A 27107-nucleotide genomic window follows, 5' to 3' on the forward strand; every position below is an offset into this window, starting at 1 on the left:
CCCTCTAGCTCATCTAAGGCAAAGGAACATCCAATTAGGACTGAACGACTCCTCCCGTGAAATGGATGTGATCACGTCTTATGGGATTAAATGCAGATGGGTAAATTCATTCAAAAACATCTCCTGGGCACCTGCCAGGTATCAGGCAGTGGGCTGGGAGCATGGCCCCAAAGAGGAAGTGCACAGTTTGCCCCAGGACCACACAGGTCAGGTGGGAATACCAGCTAATAATTAAATAATCAAAACATAAAAGTGATGATCACAAAATATGTAGTACTGAGGGAATAGAGATGTCCTTGGGGAGGTGAGGAAAGTCTTTGTAAAAGAGGTAACGTCTGAGCTATGTCTTAAAGTACAGTGAGGCAAAACAACAACAACAAACAACCCATAAAGCACTATTATGGGGACTTCCCTGGTGGCACAGTGGTTAAGAATCCGCCTGCCAATGCAGGGGACACGGGTTCGAGCCCTAGTCCGGGAAGATCCCACATGCCACCGAGCAACTAAGCCCGTGCACCACAACTACTGAGCCTGTGCTCCAGAGCCCATGAGACACAACTACTGAGCCCACGTGCTGCAACTACTGAAGCCCGCGGACCTAGAGCCCACGCTCCACAACTAGAGAAGCCACTGCAATGAGAAGCCCGCACACCACAACGAAGAGTAGCCCCCGCACACCACAACGAAGAGTAGCCCCCGCTCGCCGCAACTAGAGAAAGTCTGTGCACAGCAACAAAGACCCAATGCAGCCAAAAAAAAAGAAAAAAAGCACTATTATGTTAAGACTCAGCTCTCTGTGGCCCTTCAGACGTCCTCTTTCCTCTGTCTAGAATTCTTTCTCCTTGTCTACCTGGTGAATTCTCACCCATCCTGGGCACCAAAGTAAATGAGCAAGCCCACAGCTGAGGAAGCAGTAAGAGCTGAGGCTGGAAGGGTGTGTAGTAGGTTGAAAAACTCATGTCCACCCCGAACCCCAGAATACGACGCTGTTTGGACATAGAGTTTTTGCAGATGTAACTAGTGAAGATGAGGTCATACTAACTTAAGGTGGGCCCTAATCCAGTGACTGGTATCCCTCTAAGCACACAGAGACACACAGGGGAGACGCCACGTGAAGACAGACGCAGAGACTGGAGCGATGTATCTACAAGGCAAGGAACGCCAAGGATTGCCGGCCACCACCAGAAACTAGCAGAGAGGCATGCAATGGACCCTCCCCTCTGAGCCCCATAGAAGGAACCGACTCTGCTGACACCCTGATTTCCAAATCTAGGAGAGAAGACATTTCTGTTCTTTCAAGCTACTTGAGTTTGTGGTCATTTGTCACGGCAGTCCTAGGAAACTCATACAAAGGGGAAGCGGGGACCGAATTATGAAGCTCCCACAGTATGGGAAGCCGCCGGTGGAGGGCATGATGGGAATTTATTGTAGAAAGATTATTACAGCCATGGAGAAAGGAAGACACTGGAGAGGAGAGACGAGGCAGGAGCTTACTGCAGCAAAGAGGGGGTAAGGGATAAGCACTAACTAAGGCAGCAGCAGTGTGGAGAGGAAGACAGACTTGAGACTACACAGAGGGGGAAACATACCTTCCAGTGCCCAGTTGGAAGTGATGGATGGAAAAGGGGAAGAACTAAGGCCAATCCTGGGTTTCTGGCTTACATGAGGGCATGGGTGGTGGTACCAGTAGTTGAAATAAAGAAACAAGGAGGAAAAGATTCACAGCAGAGGGGAGGGTGGCAGACCTGAGAAGATGAGAGTCTGAACGTGAGATACCTGTAGTTAAGGCAGGGGTGGTGGAGGTGTAGTTAAGGCACTGCCCTGGTGGAGGTGTGTCGTACATAACTAAAAAAAAGAAGACAACCTGGCCATCCTCGCAACTCTGGCTTTTGTAGCTCATAGATGGTCAAAGCCAAGAACATGGCTGGGATCATCCAAGGAGAACACGGAGAAGAAGACAAGAGAACCAGGGAGGACATGAGACTCTAACATTTAAGGGTCAGTTGGCAGGAAGCAGGTAAACCAAGAACAAATGCCATAGGGGAAGCGATATATAAGGATTCGTGAAAGATGTGGGTTCCTGAATGCATGTTGTTTGGATAGTGACGCATTTAAAGATAACCTCAATTATGGGAAGTCCAATGAGTGAAGAGCTCCCCAGAAAGGCTGATGCATTCCATGGGCAGTTTACAGAGGAGAGAGAATTAAGGGGGTATGTCATTCTATTCTGCACTCAAGGGAAGACACCCAAGGCAGCAGGCTTCGTGCTGGGTGACATTCTGGGAGGGACCTAACAGGAGGAGAGACTTGTAAAAGAGAAGATGGCAAGCAGAGCATTTGTGTGTGAAAGAAGAAAAGACTCCTGTCAATAGAATTAGAACCAAGTTACAAGGAAGCAAGGAAAAACCTTCCTAAAGATCTGTACGAACATGATATGGACTATCCTATGAGGCAGGGAGTTCTCCTTCACTGGATTATCTGGGAGGGCTTCAGAGCTCTAGATCAGGGATGGGCAAACCTTTTCCCGCAAAGGGCCAGACGGGAAATGCCTGTGAGCCATATGGCCTCTGTCACAACTAGGCAACTCTGTCATAGTATAAAAGCAGACACAGGTAACGTGTAAATGAATGGGCATGGCTGTATTCCAACAAAACTATCTGCAGAAATGGGTGATGGGCTGGATTTGGCTGGAGCAGGTATGTCAGTTTGCCAGCCCCTGCCCTGGATCTTTGCTTTGCAAAGAGTGGTCCACAGAGAAGCACCCTCAGTATCACCTGGGAGCTTGTTAGAAATGCAGAATGCAGGCCCCCATCAGACCTGCTGAATCTGAGTCTATATTTCAATAAGATCTCCAGGTGATCTGCGTGCACACAGAGTTTGGGAAACACTGGTTTAGATGAATGGTGTCTACACTGGAACCCAAGCTGGTCCAGCAGAAGCAGACTCTCCTAAAAAGTAGATAAAAAACCACATTCCTGGCCTTAACCCCACAGGTTCCAACTTGTGTTCTGGATGGGGCCTAGGACCCTGTGTTTTCACACAGATAATGCTAAGGTTTGAAAAACTCTGGTCTGGAAGCCTCAGAGAACCCCTGCAACTAAGTTTCTGTGAATCCACTTAAAGGAAATATAGCAAGATTTGACAACTCTGTTAATTTTATTTTCTTGTTGTTTTTCAGTCAAAAACTGGCTTTTCTGTTTCAGAAAGAAATCTCGCCTAACAGTGGCCTACTTTATGAACTTGAACAAAGAGACCAGAACACCCAAAAAAGGCCAGTTGTCAAACAGTCCTAGAGTGCCACCTGCTGGCCCCTTGAATGCACCCATATTTCCAGCAGAGACGACTCCTCAGAGGTACTAGAGGCTACTAGAAATAAAGGGAGCGGGAGAGAAAGGGAGGAGAAACAGGGCAGGAGAAATGAAAGAAGTAGGTGGGGAGGGATGACAGCATGAATTATACCACTGCCATAAACTACACCAACACATACTTCAATATTACACTGAGTAACTTCTTTGGGGGGTGGAATTTGGGTCTCCTGGTTTTAACTCTGGCGTCAGAAGTGCGTTGAGAAGTGTTCACATAAACCCTGTGCCTCTAACCCCCTCATTGTGAGCACCAGTCAGAATGTTCCTAGAGACCTAAGTCTGGTTCTGATCAGGACCTGCAAGCCACCTCATTCCTCTCCTCCCTTCCATATGTGTGCCCTGATCACCCACTGTGGACTGTGCATTGTTCTCGGGGTACAGTGATGAACAAGACACGTCATGGTCTCCGCCTGCATGGAACTTAGAGTCTTGGAAATAAAGAATCAATTAAGGAGAATTAAGGCAAGTAATGATCATATCCCAGGGTGATTTCAGGAAAAGTACAGGCTGCTCTGGGAATACACAACCAAGCAACACAGACCAGGGTGGAGTGAAGCTGATATTCTGCTTGGCCACTGGCCCATTTCTAGGATCTGAATGTCTGAGGCAGGGCATGTAGTCTACTGTCTACACAGCAGGCCCACAGTTTTATTCCTGGAAGCTTCACATTGACCCATCTGGCCCTTGAAGCAGTCTGAACTGGCAACAACCGTCAGTCTAGAGGTTTAGAGGAAGCTTCTAGGTGGAAATGATATTTAAGCTGAGACTGGGAAAATGCATTTGGAGTTCACTGGATTTGGAAGTGAGGCTGCGGTGGTTCACAAGGGCCAGAGGGAGAGTGAACCTTGTTAGCCAAAATAGTTTTGTTTTGTTTTGTTTTTTTTAAAGAAATAAAGACATTTCATAGGGACACTGGAGGGTTTTGTTTAGGGAAATGACAGTCAGGCAAAAAAGAACACCTGTGATGATGTGGAAAGGGGTAGAAGGAGAGTAGGAATGACAGCAGCAAGATGGGCAAGAGGACGGCCGGCTGCCCTAGGGGCTGGACAGAAGGATGAAGAGTTTAAGAGCTCCTTATGAAAACAGACCTGATGGGGCTCAGTGACTGACAGGATGTGGGGATGGAGAAAGAGTCAAAATGGCCCTCAGACTTCTGGGTGATGTGACAGGATGGTTGGTGGTGTCATTAACTGAGCTAGAGGTCACAGTGGGGACAGGCAGGAAATGGAAGTTCAGCTCTGAACAAGCTGTGCCGGAGGCACGTGCCAGACCTTCAAGTGTTCAAGTTCAGGGTTCAGCTGGGTGTGTGGATCCGGAGCTCAAGAGAGAAGGCTGGGTTGGAGACAAAGACCTGGCTGTGAACAGCCCATGGAAAGAAACTGAAACCAGGGACATGAAATGGTCCAGGGAGGGGGTGCAGAGGAGGCGGCCTAGGACAGAACTCCAACTTCTCAGAGACGGACAAAGGGAGACTCTAACCGGAGAGTCAAGAGAGCATCTGCAGGAGGGCGTGGTCCGCCGGACTGGATGTCAGAGAGAAGCCAAGTAGCATAAGCCCCAGCGAGTGAGAATTAACTTAGCAACAGGGAGGTCGTAGGTGACCTTGGCGAGACCAGTTTGGTGGAGATGGATGTGCTAGAATGTCAGTGGGAAGAGAGCCTGCGAGAAGGGACGGGTTGAGGATGCAGAGGAGAAAGATGGGGAGAAGGTGTTCCTGCAGCCGGGGAGGGGGATCCAGAGCACAGTGGGTCACAGCTTCGTTCGGGAGAAGGGGCCCCATCCATTCACCAAAAGGACAGGGAAGGCTGGTGCTGCGTGGGGACGTCGGGGACGTGTGATGGCAGGGAGCTGAGGGTGTTCTCGTGTCCGAGCTTCCGTCTGCTCTGAAGGGGGTGGGGGAGGGCCTTGGAGGGCAGGAGGTGGCGGTACGGGGTGGGATGTCCTAACGTAGCTCCAGGTAATGAGGCACACAGAGCAAGGCGTCCACCGGAACGGTGACAAGTGGAAAGGAGGTGAAAGTCCTTGGAGACAGAGAATGGTGCATCAGATGCATCATGTGGGAGGACACAGAAGGCACCCTAGGGTAAAGAACTCTCACCAAAGTCCTGGATGAATGAGGGGGTGGGGATGATGTAGCTGGGTGTCGAGAACGAAGAACTAATCTAAGGAGGTGGGTTTTTACATGACGGAAGCACAGACAGAGCGAGGAGTACAGATATGGGAAGACAACACACATCTTCACGTCCACCCTGGATTAAGGACCTCCTGGGTCCACAGCGGGCTCCCCCACTGGACAGCTCTTCTGCTGGAAAGACCCTCTTGGTGCCGAGCTAAAGTTCACCAACTGGTAACTTTCACTAACAGGTGAGAGTCTAGACTTCTGAAGCCACACAAATCAAACCTGCACCTTTTCACATGTGAAAAACACCTGAGATCTGACAGAGGCCATGTGTTCAACCCATCTGGCCATGGGACTTTGGACAAGGTATCGCCTGCCGTCGTCCTCCGCATCCCCTCTGTGAAATGAGGAGCTTGGAGGAGATGGTCCCAGCCAGCTGAAGAGTCATGAGTCCATTGAGTGTGGAGAGGCCAAAAGAAAACCAACAGGAAAAGCTTTCTAAACTTGAAAAAAGAATCCAGCAACCCAACATTTGGGCATGTACTCAAAAGAACCGAAAGCAGGGACTCGAACAGATATCTATACACCCATGTTCACAGCAGCATTATTCACAAAAGCCAAGAGGTGGAAGCAACTCAAGTATCCACCGATGGATGAATGGATAAACAAAATGTGGCGTATACATACAATGGAATATTATTCAGCCTTTGAAAGGAAGAGGATTCCTATGCATGCTACAACACGGGTGAAACTGGAACACATTATGCTAAGCGAAATAAGCCAGACACAAAAGAACAAATATTATTTGATTCCACTTATATGAGGTACCTAGGGTAGGCAGACTCAAAGAGACAGACAGCAGAGTGGTGGTTGCCAGGGTTGGGGAAGGGGAGACAGGGAGTTAGTGTTTAATGAGTACAGAGTGTCAGTTTGGGAAGACGGAAAAGTTCAGATGAATGGTAATGATGGCTGCACAACAATGTGAATGTACTTAATGCCACTGAACTGCACACCTAAAAATGGCTAAAATGGTGAATCTTACAATGTGTATACTTTCTCACATACACACACCACTTGAAAAGGCATCAAGGTGAAAATAAGGCAGCTGTGATTACAGAATCTGGCCTGGCTAAGAAAGTCACACTTATCCAGGTAAGATCCTCCTATTTTATCTGGATCTCCTGTGGGTCTTTCTAGTTCTGGGTTTTCTCTCATACTCTGGTTATTTTTGATTGAGTGCTGAACATCACATGTGAAAAAACTGGAGCAAGAATCTGAGGCTCTGGATGAAGTTACTTCCTCCAGGGAGGACTGGCTTATTTTTGCTTCTGGCTGGCAGGTGAACTAGAGACACTGACAATCCCAAGTCTTCTTCACTCAATCGATACTGAAATGCTCTGAACCAAGACTCTAGACCCTATGAGGGCTGGCTGAACTCTGGATCACCCCTCACTCCTCAGCGATGGTCTTTCAAGCCTACGGTGTTGACCAGGGTCCTTCCAACTTGGCCTATTCAATTTTTGTCTCCAGCCCTGTGAATCTGGCAAGAACTCTGCTCAGATCCTCAGCCAAACTTCCACCAAAACAAGCTAGACTACCATCACCAGAAAGAGAGCTCCTTCATCTTTCACTAACATGGAAAACTTAAGGCTTGACTACCCACGCTGCTCTACAAGACTTCCCCTCCTATCCTGCAGGGGCAGTGGGAGCCCAGAGACCTGATTCTCATCTTACAGCCAGCAACTAGTCCTGTGACTCCTGGGCGTGACCTCTCAAGGTGTCCTTATCCTCACGTGTAAAATGCATTTGGATCACAATCTTTGAATTTCTTCCTGCTCTAAAGGTTTTGCGGTCTCTAACGTCCCTGCCAACTCTTACACTGGACAGTCCCAGAATATACATTCCTATTCTGTGGATCCATCAATCTCCAGCCCAGCCACTGATTACAACTTTCCATTCCCGGAAGACCATTAAAACAAACAGATTTAAACTACAACAGCATGCATTTAGATTTGCAAACAAAGATGTTCAGTTTCTAGAACTGTGCCCATTCATACGGAAGATCCTTATTACTCGCTGCCCGGGCTACTGCGTCATGCAAAGTTGATAAGGACCCAGCTGACGCTAAGGCCGAAAGTCCAAGAGAAAAGCCCAACCCCAAAGAAGAAAGGAGCCAGTGTAGGGCATCATTGTGCCAAATGGCACGCAATACATAAACATGAGGGAAACAAGCCTGAGTCACAGCGAAGGACTTAAACTGTTCTTTTTAAGAAAGAAGGACTGTGTGTTCAGCAACAGGTCAAGGCAGGAGAGAGTCAAACAAACGTCAGCCTTTGGCTTTTCAGAAGCTAACATACCGGGACTTCCTGGGTGGCACAGTGGTTAAGAATCCGCCTGCCCATGCAGGGGACACGGGTTTGAGCCCTGGTCTGGGAAGATCCCACATGCCACGGAGCAACTAAGCCCACGCGCCACAACTACTGAGCCCATGTGCCACATCTACTGAAGCCCACATGCCTAGAGCCCATGCTCTGCAACAAGAGAAGCCACTGCAATGAGAAGCCCGCGCGCCGCAACGAAGAGTAGCCCCCGCTCGCCGCAACTAGAGAAAGCCTGCACGCAGCAACGAAGACCCAACGCAGCCAAAAATAAATAAATAAAATAAAATTTAAAAAAAAAAAAAAAGCTAACATACCATGCTTTCCTTGGTGGATGCTGAAGAATGCACAAACATTCTATTCATTTTCACGATGAACAAAAGAACCAGTGGCTGAAAGTAATGACAGGCTGAAACAAAGTCCTACTTTCACAAGTACGGAGAAGACCCAACGGAGCTGCTTCATTACGAAGAGAATGTCCTCCTGCACAAACCTGCCAACTCTGGCCCAAGTTCCACACTGCCCAGCCTTTGCGAGCTCTGCCTCCACACTCCCCCGACCACGGAGCTCCTGACCTGCTCCTCTTCCCTGCAGGACATTGGTGTCTCCCAGGTAGCATCTCCCCTTCCTTGCAGCATGTGGACCCATCAGAAAGCAAAGGCGTGTATTCCAAAAGCTGTGCTGCAACCAATACCCCCAGATGGCGTCATCCCTGGGCTTCTCGATGCTGCAGTAACACATGCGCTGGAAGCTACTGACCTCTACGTTGGTCCTTACTTTTTCCAAGAGACCCTGTGTGTGGTGGAATAGGAGCTGGCCGAAGCTCTGAGTCCCGACTCTGCTGTTCTCTCACAAAGCTCATGAGGCATAAAAAATGTACTGAGAGCCTCGTATGGTTCAGAGACCGCTGGGCATCAAGGGTAGAAAGGCCACCGAGACACATGAGGTGCCGGCCACTATGGAGCTCAAATCAAGCAGCGCCTCAGTTTCCCATCTGCTCAAGGAAGGTGCTGGACCAAGTAACCTCTGAGGTTCCTTCTGATTTTAATGTGCTACAGTTTTACGATCTGAGTTACAGCCTTGGTTGGCCACATGCATCCATGTGGCTTTGGACTGGTGCAGCCTCTCTGGGCCTCAGTACCCACGTCTATAAAGCAAACAGGTGATTTTTGCAATGTCCCCAGTTACCTTATGCAGACACAATGGAAGGTTTCCAGAGTCACCCTGCAAGGAGTCCTTCTGCTGGACGGCTGCCCAACAATAAGAGTCCACGAAGGAGGCCTGACGCCACGAGAAAGAACTGGGGGAGAAGCAGCTTATTTGGGTACCTAAGAAACAAGAACAGATTGTTCCAAGTAAATGAAAGTGCAGGTGTCTGGACCCTTCCTGCCCCACCCATCATCCCTCCTTCCCTGCCTCAGACTTTCAGGTGTTTGCTAAGTCACCAAACACCACTACAGGAGCGAGGCCAGCACCAAAACCAAACCCCCAAGTCTGCAGTAAAGCTGAATATTTGCGAGCTTTCTGGCCAACACTGGTCATGACAGCAGCTTGGGCTCAGGTGGGGAAACACTCTCAAAGGAAGTGAAACCATCATAAAGGAAAAGTGAGCAGGAAAGGAACCAGAGCCAAACACGTGCAAAGGAAACACGCTGAGTTGGTTTAATTTGGGGTGAGGATTGAGAGGAAGGAGAGGGTTATAGGGTGGGGAGTAGGGAGAGAGGAGGAGAGTCAATACAGAAAATTGAACCAGAAAAGGAGTCCTTTTTAGAGCCAAGAAACAAAGAACATTCAGCCTGAGGAAGAGAAGGCTGATGGAACATTTGGTAATACATCACTGGATGGCAAATAGACCGTTTTCCAACTCTTCTAAGAAAAAAGAAGGCACAGGCCAAAACTGCAGCCCAAGTGGTTTCCATTCAGAAGGCAGATGCTCCAAACTGCAAACCTGCAGGCAGGGAGATGGGCGCGGGATGGGAAACCAGGAGAGCTGGGTCCCACTCGAGGCTCTGCCGTTAACTTGCTCTTCTGGGAAGGGGCTCTGGACCTCGGTTTTCTCCTCTGCAAACTGAGAACTACATCGCTCCGCAAATGCTACCGTTACTACCTGGAAGATTCTTCATGCTCCTGAGTGCCTCCTGACTCACATGGGCCACCGTGGAAAACAGGCCAGTAGGACTTTCGGGGTGCAGGGCTGAAGCTGTGTCTCCCCTCCTTGCCAGCAGGCAGAGGGCCTGGTGCTGAGCCTCTCCTGGCAGCCCTGAGCCCAGCCCCACTCCCCTGCCCCATCAAGCAGGTACAGGAACATGTGTCCCTTCCAGGCACAGGGACCAGCTGCTGGGGGACAGCTGACACGCTCTCTTCCACAGCCTGTACAGCGGGAGAGTGCCAAGTGCCTGGGCTCTGATGTTAGCTGTATCTAAACCTAACTCTGACCCTCACAACCGGGTGACCTCAGATCACTTACTTACAAAGCCAGGGATCTCCAAATGGGGATGACATTAATGTCTAGATTCTGAGTAGCATACCTGGTTCCCGGCAGTTGCACACTGCACATCCTTCTGTACCAAGTGGTTAGCAGATTCTGTTACAGCTTTAAAGATGGGGGAGGGGGGGTGCCCACCATTCTCCCTCCCCACCCTGCAGAGAGGACAGGACAGTAGGAAGACACTGAGCTGGACTTCCCTGGTCCCTTCATGAGGGACATAAAAAGCCTCAAAGGGTCGCCCTCCTCTGGTGAGGGGTCGGCCTTTTTACTTGTGACAGGAGAGGGTAGTGATGGTATGTTGTCCGGAGAGTAGATTCTTGTGGTGAAGGGGGTGCAACGGGCCAGGCTCTGAGTACCCCCTCTTCTTCATCAGGTGCCTTTATGCCCACAGACGTCAAGAAGGGAATTCTCAGATAGAGCCCTTGGAGATGACTGTGAAAAGTCACACACTTTCTGAAAGCATCCTCTAATAGGGTAACTTCTTGCCAACCAGGAATGGTTTAAATATGAGTTGGGGGTGGGAAAGACATTTTAAGGTCCCTTCCAACTCTTATCCCATTAAACTTGAGTTCTTACATTTTATAAAAAATAGAGCAATCAGGATAGCACAGGACCCCTGGGGCTAGCTTCACTCTGCTCTTGCATCAGTTATTCCTTTGTCAAATGCTTCTAATGAGGTCCCAGACATCAAGGCTCACTGGGCATAAAACAGCAGATACTGTAAGAAGGACAGACAGGCCCCAGGTTATAGATGGATGGTTTCTGGCCAATTGCTTGCTTAGCACCATCTGTCCAAACACATTCTCCTGAAAATGGACAATGCTGTTACGATTTCATGGAAACCTGTCTGGCCTGTAAGTCCTCGTGCAGGTAGCCAGCATCTAGTAACCTTCTTTCCATAGGAAAAGTGCTTCAAGTTGTCCTGGAACCTCAGGGGCCACCCCCAGGGCAGTGATGGAAACTGCTGGAGCATAAATAACTCAACTTCTTCACACCAAAGCTTTTGCAAATGAAGAAGAAAGGAAATTTAACAAGAGTCTACAGACAGAGGTTGAGCACGTGTTGAGCTCCTAAGTAAACATTCTTCATCTGGAATGGAAGATCAGAAGAAAAGACAACCAATATTCACAGGACACCACGCCACCTTTAAATCATTACATTACCTCATTTAAACCTCACAACCAAATCGAGGGAGGGGAATAGACAGATAGATAGGTCTTGTCTTCATTTTACTCTGGAGGAAACCGAAGCTCACAGTAATTCAGCAATCCCTCACCCAAGGAAGTCAATGGTAGCATCAGAATTTGAATCTGTATCTACCTCTCAGTCTCTTAAAATGCCCCTCTCCGGACCAGTCACTCCAACAAGGCCGAGCTGGAGGAGGTCCCGGGAGCCGGGGCTCTGGTGGAACGGGGTGGTTTGAACACTTGGTTACTCCAACTAACCAGCATGGGCAGAGCTTCCTAGCAAGGGTCAAGGTCAAATCTAAGAAAAGGAGCAGATCAAGCCCTGGGTATTGGATAGTCCCAGGCCAGAAACGGGAAACAAAGGAAGTCAAGAGCCAGGCAGGGGCAGGAGCTAAATTGGGAGCGAAGGGCAGGAGTAAAGGGAGGGACCTGCAGGAGGTCCAAGCAGGAGGGTGCAGGGACCCGCCTGAGCTGGGCTGTGCAGCCCTAACACCTTCACAAAGGGCCGGACAGCCTAGCCTGGCCTAAAAGCACCCATGTCAGGAGGCTCAGCTGCAGCCATGGGGCTAGGATGCTCGGGACCTGGACCACCGTGATTCATCTCCAAATGGTAACTCCACATCCTTTATCTCATTTACTCTTCAAAATGATATTGGGGGGTGATGATTTCGTAACGGATAAAAATGTCGAAATCACTATGTTGTGCACCAGGAACTAACACAGTGTTGTAGGTCAATTATACTTCACAAACAAACACACTCATAGAAAAAAGAGATCAGATTTGTGGTTACCAGAGGTGGAAGATGGGGGGCGGGGGAACTGGATGAAGGCAGTCAGATGTACAAACTTCCAGTTATAAGGTAAATAAGTGTTAGGCACGTAACGTGCAACATGACACATATAATGAACACTGCTGTACGTTCTATATGAAAGTGGTTAAGAGAGCAAATCCTAAGAGTTCTCATCACAAAGAAAAATTGTTTTGCCTTTTACTTCGTATCTATATGAGACAATGGGTGTTCACTAAACTTACTGTGGTCATCATTTCAGGATGCGTGTAAGTCAAATCATTACCCTGTACACCTTAAACTTATACAGTGCTGTCTGTCAATGATACCTCAATAAAACTGGAAGAAAAAACCAATACTATTGGGAGGTAAACAGGTGTTTTATGTATTTTCCTAGTAGTCTTCCAGTAAGGAGAGCTTCCGGTCTCCCTCCTCCACCTTTTTAAACTGTTGCCAGATCATCCACCCTCAAGCTCAGTTCTGATCTTGACACTCCCTTGGCTCAACATTTTTTCATTGGTTCCCCGCCACCCAGAAGACAAATCCAAACTGATGCTCCAATCCAACCCAATTATTGCTGTGGCTTGCACAGGCCCCATTTGCTCCTAAATCTGTGCCTTTCCTCACATCAATCCCTCTGCCCCGGGGGCCCTCTCTCCAATACTTGTTAAAGTCAATGCCCCTCCACGTCCACCTCCATGGCCCATCCTTCAAGGCCCAGCTCAGATATCACCCTCTGCATGAAACTGTCCCCACTCAACTCCCAGAGCCCTTTAAAGCCATCAGAGACAGATAATCACCTTCAACCATGTGGTACAGACATGCACGTCTTATCTCCTCTAGTAATATCTCAACTCTTGGCTAGCAGAGTGAACATACACACACACACACACACACTCTCTCTCTCTCTTTTTCCCTCCCTCCATCCCTCCTTCCCTCCCTCTCAACTTCATAGAGCACTCTGTATCAAATAAATAACACCTCTCTGGGTGCTTTAAATGTTCCCAAGTACTATGATAAATAGTATCTCAACTAACAGTCAAGTCTCCCTGTCAGATACCATTATCCCAGCTGAGGAAACAGAGTCCGTAATCCACAGTGATCCTCTAGCCTGGGTCCCATGCCCTTTCCACTCCGCTCTGCCGCGTGTTGGCTGAATGAGGGCACTCTGATTTCTAGGGAGTAGCTTTAAGTGAGATCTGCACCGCCTTTCACAACTGTACAGAAACCGAGAAATAAGTTTTGGCTTTACACCAAGAACAATACCACCACTTCTGTCCAGCTGAGAGTGCAGACAGAGCTGTGGGCTTTCCATATGTGTCTGGCCGGATAGAACGAAAGATCATGGGCAGGAAACATGTGCTCCGGGGGCTCCGTGGCAGCAGCTGCAACATCTGCTAACAAGTGACCCACGTCACAGACATCCCTCCACCCAGCCTCCGGGCCCCGGTCTGGAGCCTAGGGTGCGGGTCACCCCTTCTCCCTAAGTGTCAGCCCACAGGATGGGAGCCAGGGAGGTGGGCCAGCCCAGCAGCTTCTCCGTGGCACCAACACTAGCTAGTGCAAGGCTAGTGCAAGGCTCTCTGTTCCTGGTCCACCCCATCCGGAGGGGCTTTGGCCTTGTTTTGCTGTCCCTCTTTTTTTGATAAGCTTTCTTTTCATTCTTCTCACTCAGTTATAATAATTTAGTTATTATTATCACTCAGTTGGTTAGGAGGGCCCACACCTGAAGGGCTGTGAGTTCTGAGCAAGTCCCCAACATCTTCCGACAAACATATGCACCCTCCCTCCCCGGGTGCTGTGTGGGAGTAAGTTATCTGCATTGCTTCTGCATTTAAACGCTACATGCAACTGTGAGGGTAGCGCAAGAATCAGGCTTCCTGAGAAGTTAAGGCAACTCACCAAAATCGCAAGTTTAACAAAACACTAATAGAAAGATCTAGTTAACTGCCTGGGAGGACATTAGAGGAATTTTCAAACGGAAGAGATTCTAACCTGGTAACCAGCACAGTGAAGAGAGTGAAGGGGCAGCAGAAGCAAGAAAAGGGAACCCCCCCCTTGCTGTGTACACTGACCCCATTTTAAAAATGAGGAAAGTGAGGCTCTCGTGACTAGCGGGTTATAGAGATGGGGTATCAACCCAGGTTTCCATCTTTACCTTCCAAACACGAGAAAGAGGAGGCAAGAAGCACAGGTTATTGAAGAAAGCTGGGTCAGAGAAGGTCAAAAGAGAAGGAGGGAGACAGGAAAGTTTCTTTGAACAAAACATTAAGTCCTGGGTTTGCTGTTTCTGGGAGGCAGAAAGGGAACACAGCAGTCATTACTATCGATAGAATATTTTAAAAGTTTGCAAAATGTTTTTATCTTGCAAAACAAAAACTCAGTTCTATTTCACTTTAATGTAAACGATACACATACACACACCATTCACACATATATATACACATACCCAGGGGATCCAGGTAGGTCATAATACAACCTATGAAGCACTGAATTTGAAAGTTCTTGCTATATTTTAAGGTTGTCAGAAAAACTGAAAACAACTGCATTATAAACTCTCAAGTTCAATGGGAATAATCACATAGAAAGGGACCCTGATTGTGTGGTAGAGAAAGAGATAGGTAGTGGTCAGTGCTTAAAAATAAACATGAAATAGTAACAAGAACTCATCAGGATGAAACAGGCCTGAATCTGTTTCAAGCACCTTCGACACCAACATAAGACCAAATGAAGTCTGTCCCAAAGGATCCCTTCTTGCCAAATACTCAGAGATCCCAACCCTGATAAAATAGAGTAAAATTCCAAGAATCTCAGGACTACTTCTCTCTCTAAAAAAGAAACAAATTCCTCCCCTTTCACCTCTCCAGGCGACTTCAAACCAACCTCTAGCTTCAAACACAAGCAAATAAATAAAGTCCCAAATGGTCCATTCTTGCCTTGACTTTTGCTTTGTGGGAACTGACCCCACGGCACAGGTGTTTTAAACCAGTGTGAAAATATATAAGTACTCTCTGTAGCCCAAACTGAAAAAACTGAATCGGAATGATAGTTTTCTTTTCCTTTAAACCAAGTTGATTCACCAGTTCTCTTTTTTCCCACAGCTAAGCCTGGCTTGTAAAGACAACCCAACCAGAGCTAATATCTGCTCCTTGATAAGATGGGCATAATCTAGTGTTATCTTCTAAATGAGTCCCAAGAAGTCCCCAGATACTTCACTACCCATTCCAAGCAATAAACTGTTTGGCATTTCTGCATTAATAGTTTTCTGCTTCTGGGTCTACCAAATTAGACAAAGGCCCATCAGTGCACAATGCTCTCACGTATGGAGGGGAATAACAGCCCGGACCACGTGGTCCAGGATTTGTGACTACAGGGCAGACAGCCAAGGGAACATACAGTCAAGGTGGCGAGCCTCCGATGGAAACTGCAGGGCTCCTTTAATTCAGTCAAGAATGATGGCGTAAACAATATAATATTATACAGCCTGCTAAGTGCAAGAGCAGAAGTGAAAAGGGAGCCAGACAGAGACTGCAGCTTGAAGGAACCATGAGGCCAGCACTATACCCAGAAGAACAGACCAGACAACTAAGCAGCGGTTTGAAGTGTCGCTTTCCTGAGGTGGAGAATCCAGTCCCTTAGTACATCCAGAACGTCTAGACCACACAAAAGAAGAACTTGTATTAATCCAATGTAAAACCTGACAACTGTCCAGTGAATAAAGTTTCAATGACCTGGGTGCCAGGGAAAAAAGATATGAGAACTTAATGTTCTAGTAAAGATGCAAAAAAAGTACTCAATGTATTTAAATATTATTTTTTTAAAATTTTGATCATCTGAGATTAACTAGTTCAAACATACAGAAAATTACAGAAAATAATATGACAGATACCTAGGGGTTTAAAACAATATTGACATTTTGCTTTGTTTACCTCATCTCTTTTTTAAAATTAAACATTTTATTTTGAATTTTTTTCAGACCTATAGAAAAGTTACAAGAATATTACAATGATATTCAGCTATAAAAGAGAAGGAAATCCTGTAATTTGTGTCAATACGGATGGACCTTGAGGGCATTATGTTTAGTGAAATAAATTAGACAGAGAAAGACAAATAGTTCTGATCTTATTTATATGTTTTATCTAATAGAACTGAATTCACTGAGACAGAACACAGATTGGTAGTTGACAGAGGCCGGGCATGGTGGGGTGAGGGGCCCACGTGCTGCAACTACTGAAGCCCACGCACCTAGAGCCTGTGCTCCGCAACAAGAGAAGCTACCGCAATGGGAAGCCTGTGCACCACAACGGAGAGTAGCACCCCCTGCTGTAACTAGAGAAAGCCCGCACGCAGCAACGAAGACCTAATGCAGCCAAAAAAATAAATTAATAATAATAATAATTTCAGAATTTTTAAAGCAAAGACATCTTCTGATATTTATTTGAAAAGGTTCACTCGGATGCTATGTCAAAAATTGGGCATTCAGGGTCAAGAACCGAAGTAGAGACCAGTCAGCAATCTATTGCAATAGTCCAAGTGACATAAAAAAGAATGAAATAATGCCTTTTGCAGCGACATGGATGGACCTAGAGATTGTCATACTGAGTGAAGTAAGCCAGACAGAGAAAGACAAATATGATACCGCTTATATGTGGAATCTAAAAAAATTTATAAAACAGAAGTAGAGTCACAGATGTAGAAAACAAATTTATGGTTACCAAGGGGGAAGGGGGGGAGGGATAAATTGGGAGTTTGGGATTGACGTATACACACTACTATATATCAAATAGATAACTAATAAGAACCTACTGTATAGTACAGGGAACTCTACTCAGTACTCTGTAATGACCTATATGGGAACAGAATCTATATATCAAATAGATACCTAATAAGAACCTACTGTATAGCACAGGGAACTCTACTCAATACTCTGTAATGACCTATATGGGAACAGAATCTAAAAAAGAGTGTATATGTGTACATGCATAGCTGATTCACTTTGCTGTATAGCAGAAACTAACACAACATTGTAAATCAACTATACTCTAATAAGAATTAATTTAAAAATAATAAAAATAACGATAACACAAATTAAAAAAAAAAATAGTCCAGGTGAGAGAGAGTATGAAGAAATAGTCACAGCACACATCTGCCTGAAGTCTCTTCCATCACCTCTAGGTCCTAGCCTGGTCCAGGGCAAAGGCTTTGCTTCTGTAAAATGAAGATTAACACAAAAGGTAGATGAAAGGTAAAAAGGGAAATCAATACAAACATCTCTGCTATAATACAATTTGTGTATTTAAAAAAAAAAGTAGTATTCTGCAAAATCACTAAAATAACAGAGCTATGGCAGTATATAGGACTGAGGCAGATCACTCAAAGTCTCTGCAGATTTTGTACCTAGAGCACTAATCAAACAGCAACAATCCTGATTAAAAACACAGTAGTGTGATGAAGGGTGTGTAAGAAAGGCTGCTGAGTTATGCACCCAAGTAAAAAAGTGAAACACACAAAGACCAGACAGAACCACCTGATAGCACCTCCAAAACAGGACATTTGACCATGTGCAGCCAAGAGGAAGAGCGTGGGGTTAATGGGCATCATATGCGCCATATTCCTCTGAAGCCTGCTTCATCCAGATCTTCTTCCTTGGTGGCACAAATCTTTCACATGCTGGAAAAAAAGTATATGAACCAATGTGACTCACACATGATACTGGTATTCCCTATGTGCTAATCACATATAAGCTACTCTCCATCACAGAATCACCAAGAACAGATGTCATTTACTAAATACTACAATTAGATAGGAATTACATGCTCTCACTCAATTGAATAAAAGAACCTGTGAGCTAGTTATCATTTAGTGTCATTTGTCAGATGAGGAAACAGAGGCTCAGAGAGGTTAAGCAACTTCCAGAGGCAGACAGCTAATACTTGGTGTAGGTTCCATACAATCCCACGTGTGTGGCCCTCCTCTTTCCCCAATGTGATGACACCCTGAGAACAAGTGACCAGGGGAAAGAGAAGGTGGAGGCAGGGTGGAGTGGAGAAGGATAGGTGCTGTGGACAGCAAGGCCAGCCAGTAACACAAGCAGAGCAGGAAAGGGCCAGCCTCAATTTCCCTGGCAGCCTGGTCCTGAGCGGAAAAGAAATTGTCATCAAAAACCTCAGGGCCAGTGACTTCCCTGGTGGTCCAGCAGTTAAGAATACGCCTTCCAATGCAGGGGACGCGGGTTCGATCCCTGGTTGGGGAACTAAGATCGCACATGCTGTGGGGCAACTAAGTCAGAGCACTGCAACTACTGAGCCTGCACGCCACAACTAGAGAGCCTGCATGCCACAACTACTGAGGCCATGCGCCCTGGAGCCCGTGCACCACAACTAGAGAGAAGCCTGTGCGCCGCAATGAAGATCCCACATGCTGCCAACTAAGACCCGATGCAGCTAAAAATAATAAATAAATAAATTTAAATTAAAAAATTTTGGCCAATGTGGCCAAATGGCTGGTGTGTGAAGACCTAACACAAAGTACCTAATGTTACTTCGTGTTGAGTCAGAAAGATTGTTGGCAGGGTGGAGGGGGCCAACCAATAGAGATGTTCACCCAGTAGGGATGGAGGCTGCACCCATGGAGGGAAGGAAGGGCCAGATCAAATAAACTACATCATCAGAAAAGTCACAGCAAGAAGGACATGTGAGAGCCAGAAATAAATCCTTGCAGTAACCCGAGGCGGGTCACACTTCCACTAGAGGAAATGAGGTCTCGGTTTTTGCATTGTAAGAGGGCAGTGGGGAAACCAGGCACCATCCCAAAATGAACATGAGAAATGGATGCTGCCCCCCAAGGTGGGGGGAGGGGGCTTAAGAAAGAAAACATTTAAGGAACAGCTCATTTAAGGCCAAGGGGCAAGTTAATAGATACTTTTAAGTATAAAAAGGCTTAGAAGAAAATTATTGTCCAACTGGTCCTCACTGACACAGAGGCCTAATTTGTGTGAAACAACACGGAAGTCCAGTTAGGTGTGGGGAAGGGATTTCAGCCTAAAGAGAAAAAATTAGGTACATCTATAAGAAGAGGTTCTAGAATCTTTATTTCCTGAATATTGCTTTAAGATCCCATTATACCCAATAGTTATTAAGTTTTCTCTTTTACTTGCTAGCAAGTTACTTAACCTCTCTGAACCTAATTTTTCTTGTTTGCAAAACCTCATAGAATTCCTATACGGATTAAGGAAATATCTGCCGCAGTGCAAGCAGATAGTAAGAACTCAATATATGGTAGCTGTTTTTATTTCTATATATCGGGCGCACCATGGTAAGCACTGGAGATACAAAGATATACGGTTCCTTTGTCACATCCTGTATTATTTTCTTCAGTGCATTTGTAATTATTTGAATTTCACCGTTCTTACTGGTTTACCTGTTGGTCTTATCTTCTGTAAATCTTGAACATACGCATTGTGAAAGCAGGCCTTGGATAATCGGGATTGGAGATTTAACGGGGCCCCAGCCTGAAACTAGACCCAACTTTGTTAAGTCCTTTTGTATCACCTCTCCCTCAAAGTTGCTAGATTTTAAGAGCTAGATTTTGTAGTTCCTGCAACAAAGAAATCCTATTGTGTCGTAGAAGGCCTTGAGTGTCTACATTTGGTATTTAATGCCACAGAGCCTTTGTGCCAGCAGCATATCAGAAAGAGCCAAGGACCTTGCTCTCCCCAAGGGCTGTTCTTTCTGTTTCTCTTCTGGTACAACACAGCACAGCTGTTCTCCCGAAGGTACGCAGACCCTGATGGTCGCTCCACCCAAAAAGCATTTATTGGGCATGGTACCACGGGGGATTCAAAGACAAAGAAAGCATGGCCCCTGTCCTCCAAGAGCTTGCGGTCCAGGAGGAGGCCAAGAATATGAACCACTAACGATAACAAACAAAAAAATTGCATAAGGTAATGGCTGAGCCATGGCAGACGTTCATACTTGAAGGGAGGAGAGGAGAAAACCCAGGCTGGGAAAGAGCACGAGAAAGGCTCGGAGTCTCTAAAGTTCACCGCGTATTATGAAGGGGAGCACACCACTGTGCCTGGAAGTCAGTCCAGCTGGGAATCAGATAAAGGACATCCTGGGGTGACATGCTGGGAAGTCTAGACTTGATGCTCTGATAATGGCAAGGAGGTCTGGCAGGATGGGTGGAGGGACTGTTTTAATATCCTTAGGGCTGTAATTCATGCACCCGTGGTCCTGATGCCCTGCTGAGGCTGCAGTGCTGAACTGGGGATGGGGCTGGCCATGATTCTAACGGAGAAGGCACCCTCCCCAGCAAGCAAGCAAGGAATGGGGAAGATGGTCCCGAGAGTGGGGAGGATGATTCCGTGGCAGCAGGGCCGAGACCCTGAACAAACCAGTAGCCTCTGTGCTGGGTACAAGCCCGTGCGGCTTTCAGTGCACTGTTCCTGATGCACAGGACACGGGAGAGGGCAGAGTACACAGCAGTGCCCGAGAATTCAGGCTTCAGAATCAAAGCTGCACTCCAGCTCTGCTCGGTGTGCCCTTGAGCACGTTATCTGGCCTCTGTTGGCCTCAGTTCCTCATCTGTCAGAGTCCTAAGTACTGGGGCGTGTGTAGCAGCTAACCTTTACTGAAAGGTTACTATGTCCCAGACATGGTTCTAGGGCTCACGTGTGTTAATGCATTTAATCCTCACCACCCTATGAGATAGGTTTTACTATTACCCCATTTATTGATGCGGAAACTGGGGCACAGAGAAATTATGTAACCTGCCCAACGTCTCACAGTGTGTGTGTGATGCACCAGGATTGGAACCCAGGCAGTCTGTCTCCAAACTCACATCTTAACCAATATTCCACAGTCTCCCCAAAATTAAAATCTATACCTGTTTTGAAGAATTTCTGCTGGGAAAAATATCATGCTAAAAGGACCTAGCACACAGGCAGTGTCAATGTATGGTGGCTTCATGTGATAAAGGACTGTTATTAAAAATATACAAAGAATTCCTTGGATATAGAAGATGTGGTGTATATATATGTAATGGAATATTACTCAGCCATAGAAAAGAATGAAATAATGTCATTTGCAGCAACATGGATGGACCTAGAGGTTATCATACTAAGTGAAGTAAGTCAGACAGAGCAAGACAAATTTCATATAGGATCACTTACATGTGGAATCTAAAAAAACGATACAAGTGAACGTATCTATAAAACAGAAACAGACTCATGCACATAGAAAACAAACTTATGGTTACCAAAGGGGAGCATGGTTTGAGGGGGGGGAGGATAAATTAGGAGTTTGGGATTAGCAGATACAAACTACTATATGTATAATAGATAAACAACAAGGTTCTCCTGTATATTCAATATCTTGTAGTAAATTATAATGGAAAAGAATCTGAAAAAGAATATATATATATATATATATATATATATATATATATATATATATATATATATATATATATATCTGAATCACTTTGCTGTGCACCAGAAACTAACACGACATTGTAAATCAACTATACCTCAAATAAAAAATACATATACAAAAAATTCTTAAAACTCAACAATAAGAAGCAAACAACTCAAAAACTGGGCCAAAGACCTTAACAGACACCTCACCCAAGAAGGTATGCAGATAGAAAATGAGCACATGAAACAACAAGATACCAGTACACACCTATTAGAAGGGCCAAAATCTGGAACACGGACAACACCAAATGCTGGCGTGGATGTGGAGCAATAGGAACTTTCATTAACTGCTGGTCAGAATGCAAAATAGTACAGCCACTTTGGAAGACAGTTTGGTAGCTTCTTACAAAACTGAACATACTTTTACAGCAAACGTGCTCCTTGGTATTTACCCAAAGGACCTGAAAACTCATGTCCACACAAAAACCTGCCCATGGATGTTTACTACAGCTTTGTTCATAACTGCCAAAACTTGGAAGCAACCAAAGATGTCCTTTAGTAGGTGAATGGATAAATAAACCGTGGTACATCCAGACAATGGAATATTATTCAGTGTTAAAAAGAAACAGCTACCAAGCCGTGAAAAGACATGGAGGAATCTTAAATGCATGTTACTAAGTGAAAGAAGCCACTCTGAAAAGGCTACGTACTGCATGATTCCAACTGTATGATATTGTAGAAAAGGCAAAACTATAGAGACTGTAAAAAAGCCAGTGGTTGCCAAGGGTTATACAGGTGAGGGTTGAATAGGCAGAGCACAGAGGATTTTGAGGGCAGTGAAAATACTCCATATGATACCATAATGATGGATACATGTCATTATACACTTTTCCAAACCCACAGAATGTACGACTCTGGTGGGAAATGTTGATAACAGAAGGTTGTGCATGTGTGGAAGCAGGGAATATATGGCAAATCTCTGTACCTTCCCCTCAGTTTTGCTGTGAAACTAAAACTGCTCTAAAAAAGTAAAGTCTTAATGAAAACGCACGCGTGTGTGTGTGCACATACACACAGCAGCTATTAACATTGCTCCTAAGGACAGCAGGGGAAGGAAGGCATTAGAAGCAACTGCCTAAGTGCAGAGGTGAGAGGCAACATTTCCCTTTGGACACCAACCCCTCTGGCTGGTCACCTGCAGGGCCCCGGCCAGGCCCTTCCAGAGCTGCAGCTTCTCCCAGGCCTTCAGCGGACAGGGCTTCCTGCTGTGCCAGGCGATGAGAGCCGGCTGCTGGGGTCTACCCTGGACCAGGCTTTCACATGGACCCGGCCCACCCCTGCCAGGCACAGCCTTCCTCATAGTACACTGCGCCAGGCCGGGCTTCCACGAGACCGTGGAGCCCCAGAGCAGAACTGCTGAATGCGGCCAGCCTGGGGCCTTCCCAAATCAGCTCCAACATCCCAGAACAACGGGGAGGTATCGGGTGTGCCCACAGAGCTCCCAGCAATGGCTCCCGATAAACTTTTATAATCTGCCCCATACAAAGCACCATGGTGGAGTCCAAGATACATATAACAGTCCTCGTCCTCCAAGTGCACAGAGTTAGTAAGCCTTAACTTAACCGTGACAGCCCCTAACTAGTCTCTCCACATCTCCATTCCCGTCTCCACAAAGTATCTGGGGTGAGATTTTCAAATGTGTACCTGATTATGTCATTTATAACTAAAAGCCCTCCGACTGCTCTGGATAAACCCTAAAATCCAAATTCCCATGAGGCCCTCCACGATAGGATCCTTGCCCAGCTCTCGAATCTGTACCACTCACCCTTCCCCCCTGCTCAGCAGGCCCCAGTAACACTGATCTTTTTCCATTCTCCAAGAAATCATGTCTGTCACTTCCTCAGAAAGCCATCTCAATGCCCCCGATGGGGCGAGGCTCCCACAATGGCACTTGTCTCAAAGCACTTATCACAGCCAGAACTCTGTAATTATTGGGAAGCTGTCACCCCTGCCAGGCTGCAAGCTCCCGGACAATGTCTGTCTCCTTCACTGATAGATCCTAGAACACAGAGCAGTGCTCAGTGAATAAGTGACATGAATGAGGATGTGAATGAATGGACACAAAAGGTAAGAAAGAATAATTATAGTAAGGCGAGGCATGAACCACCCAGAATCAGAAAGGTACTGGAGTGCACATAATAACTAATTTTAGTCCAATGTCCTCATGTTACAAAGGAAGAAACTGAGTCAAGGTGAGACACCATCCGGTCACATACGCTTCACACAGCTTTTCCTTTCTGGTAAGCAAGAAGTGCCGGAAGGGTGTTCCTTCAATTCTCTGAAGTGCATCATTTTTCTGTTCTGGAATTCACTTCAATGTGTGCAAAACAGAAACACAGAGAACGTAAGGGCTTAGAATGTTTATAGAGACTCAAAAAGGAATAAAGCCTTATTAAGAAGAAGAATGTCAAGACCATCAGCCCCTGGACTCTCCTCTCTCCAAGGAACACAGGTGGGCAAGTCCCAGTTACGGTCACCCAGACTCATCCGAGCTGAGCCTCCAGTGCCTGTCTGAATAGCACCTGAATCTGCATGATCCCTGGAGAGAAGTGTGAGGCCTCCGTCTCAGCTTTGTTGGCTGCTCATAATACTGCAAATTACCTTCAGATTGTAGAAGCTTATGCCACTAGTTTGAGTCAACCAACATGTATTGAATACAAACCATGTGTCAGGCTCTTTCCATGTATTATCTTGTTTAACAGCATCATTATCTGTTTTGCAAAAGAAAACCTGATCACAAAGGAGAGGTGAACCTTGCCAAGAAAGGGTACAGCTGAATAAGCACTTCTCTCTCTGAAAAGTCACCTTTCCACACTGCAGTGACTATGCTTTTTGACAACTTTGAGAACCCACATTTGATCATCAAATGTGGAGTAGATGTTAATATTAAAAAAAGATTTTGTAAAGACATCTTTATATTTCCTAAAAAATGGTATTTGCTAGTTTTGCTACTTAATTAAATTTAAACAGGAAACAGAGGGGTCAGAAGGGAAACAACTTATTTTTTTAACCTTTTAGCTTAAAAAAAAAAAAGATAAAAAGAGACTGGGGAAGGGTGGAGGAGGGAGGGAAATATTTTATAAGCTAATGATAATCAGCTGAGACCTGACAGTCTCTAGGATCAAATACTCCAGGCCAAAAGGCAATGGTAATTAGCCTGGAGGCAATGAGCAGCCTCTAGAAACTGCCAAGTGTCAGAGAAAGAGCCCAGAACTGTGTTTTGTGAAATCCCAGTGCATACAGGGAACTACAGGCTGAAACAGTGAGATGCCATTTCTTTCTTTCTTTTTTTTTTTAATCAGAGAAAATAGACTTTTTTCATGTGTAGTTTAAAAAATTTTTTTGAATTTTTCTTTTTAATCGAAGTCGCGGTGATGTACAAGATGCCATTTCCGTCATGAGAATGGCAAACGGAAAACTCTGAAAATATTAGGTAGCAGTAAAGAAGTGAGGAAAGGGCTGCTCCTTACATGCTGACAGGAGTGTAAACCGTGTTCTGAAGGGCAACTGGAAGTGCCTTTTGAATGTGAAATGTGCACACCTCGTGTGCTTCTAACTGCAAACGCCACTCTCCAGTTTGACCCCAGAGGATGGTTCTCAGAGGGGGATCCAGAAACTGAGACTCTTCCAGGAGGTTCATGATGTGAACTCTCTTTTCATAATATTATTAAGTTGTTATCTGCCTTCTCATTCTCATTCTCTTGTGAGTATATACCGTAGGGTTTCCAGAGGCTACTGACGTGCGATATCACTGCACAATGAATGAGAAGCTGATAGGAGCAGGCAGTGGTCTTCTACTGAGCCAGGCATCAAGGAGACTTGCAAAGTCGGAAAACAGTGCCACTCTTCTTTGATTTTGTAATTAGATTTATATAATTTGTTGAAATACTGAGATCTTTATAGCTTAGAGGTGTATGTTCAGGAGTGTTCCTCACAATGCTATTTATATTAGCAAAAAAGTTTGTAAATGGGTTCAGTTTCAATACACCTATTCGACATTTAATTTGGTAGCCAACAAAAAGCAAGTTTATAAGATTTAAGAAAGAGGCAAAAATGACCCGAAATGGAGTTTGGTTTTTAAAAAGTAGAATACAAGTTGTCAGCTATGTATACATAATTAAGGCTGGGGGAAAACACACCAAGATTTAACAGTGGTTATCTCAGTGTTATAACGGTGGTGGAATTACAGCTCTTTTCTCTTCTACATTTCCCGTATTTTCTACAGTCAGCCATATCTTTTTAATCAGATAAATATACACATACACAAATGGCTTTTGAGAAAAAGGAGTGCAAGCTTTAGAGAGGGTGAATAAATAAATGAGAAGAATCTCCCTTTGCTGCCATACACCTTGCGCCCCCACACAAAGCCAGGCTCATCTCGGTGCCTTCTCCCCTGGAAACCAGTGGCCCCAGGTGCCCTCGGTAACCCCAAAGCACGCAGCTGTGTCCAACTCACTCAGCCAGGGCACGATGCTCCCAAACTGCCTCCCCTCCCCTACTCTAGACTAAGCTCACTGCCTCAGTTAGGGGTTTGAGAAGAAAGCAATCCAAGGAAGCAGTGTGCAGAGGAAGGGTGGGTGTTTGCATGGCTTTGAAAAAGGATGTTGCTAATCCAAACCCAGAATCTGCAAAGATTTCAAGACATATGTTCAGTTTCTGCCAAGGGTGGGAGTTTCATCTATTCTGAAATAATAGGGTTTTTCCCACAACTTCATTTGCTTTTCTTTTTTTCTGTGGGGTGGGGGGAAGAGAAAGGGGTTAGTAAATAATTAAAAATAGATCTTCTAATTCACTGGGTCTTTCAAAGTCAGGCAACAGTGTACACTGAAACAGAACAAATGCTATTTGGGTAAATTCTAGTATATTTTTAAAATCGATCTCATCGTTACTAAATGTTTGCTTATTATCTGTCAGTTCACATTCTACGCTCTATTACTGTTATTCTAGTCAGCTCCAATGACATTATACAGAGTTTTCAAATATTTTTGATGGTACTTTTTTTAAGACGAACTCTTTCAAGATACATAAAATCCCATCTTACAGACAACAGAATAACTAACACTCAGGATTCCCAAATGCTAAAATCCTACTGATATCCTTGATGATTCCATTCATTTACACACTCTATTGAATGCCTACTATGTATCAAGTTTTGTGGTGGAAGCTATGGACAGAGCAGTCAACCCGACAGAGGATAGATGGTCCCTGTCCCTGATGAACTTACAGGCTGGTGGCGAGACAGTATTCAACAAATAATCATGCAAATAATTACCTAACTGCAACTTGTGATAAGTGCTTGGAAGGAAA

The 27107-nt window shown here is 45.6% G+C and overlaps 1 protein-coding gene across 2 annotated transcripts in view; it reads right to left on the minus strand.

Annotated features, from left to right (window-relative positions):
- PANX1 (pannexin 1) overlaps window positions 1–27107 on the minus strand; it is a 37169-nt gene that overhangs the window by 5871 nt on the left and 4191 nt on the right. Inside the window, exons 2-3 of one of the 2 annotated variants that reach the window (XM_082410004.1) lie at window positions 17863–17995; window positions 9051–9190 (exon numbers count right to left, since the gene is read on the minus strand). In XM_082410004.1, coding sequence (XP_082266130.1) covers window positions 9051–9190; window positions 17863–17935 — 213 coding nt within the window. In that variant the 5' untranslated portion in view covers window positions 17936–17995. The remainder of the gene's footprint in view (window positions 1–9050; window positions 9191–17862; window positions 17996–27107) is intronic. The other variant, XM_082410003.1, reaches the window with a different exon arrangement.

Source organism: Balaenoptera physalus (assembly GCF_965194825.1).
Source record: "Balaenoptera physalus genome assembly, chromosome: 10".
Classification (NCBI taxonomy): domain Eukaryota; kingdom Metazoa; phylum Chordata; class Mammalia; order Artiodactyla; family Balaenopteridae; genus Balaenoptera; species Balaenoptera physalus.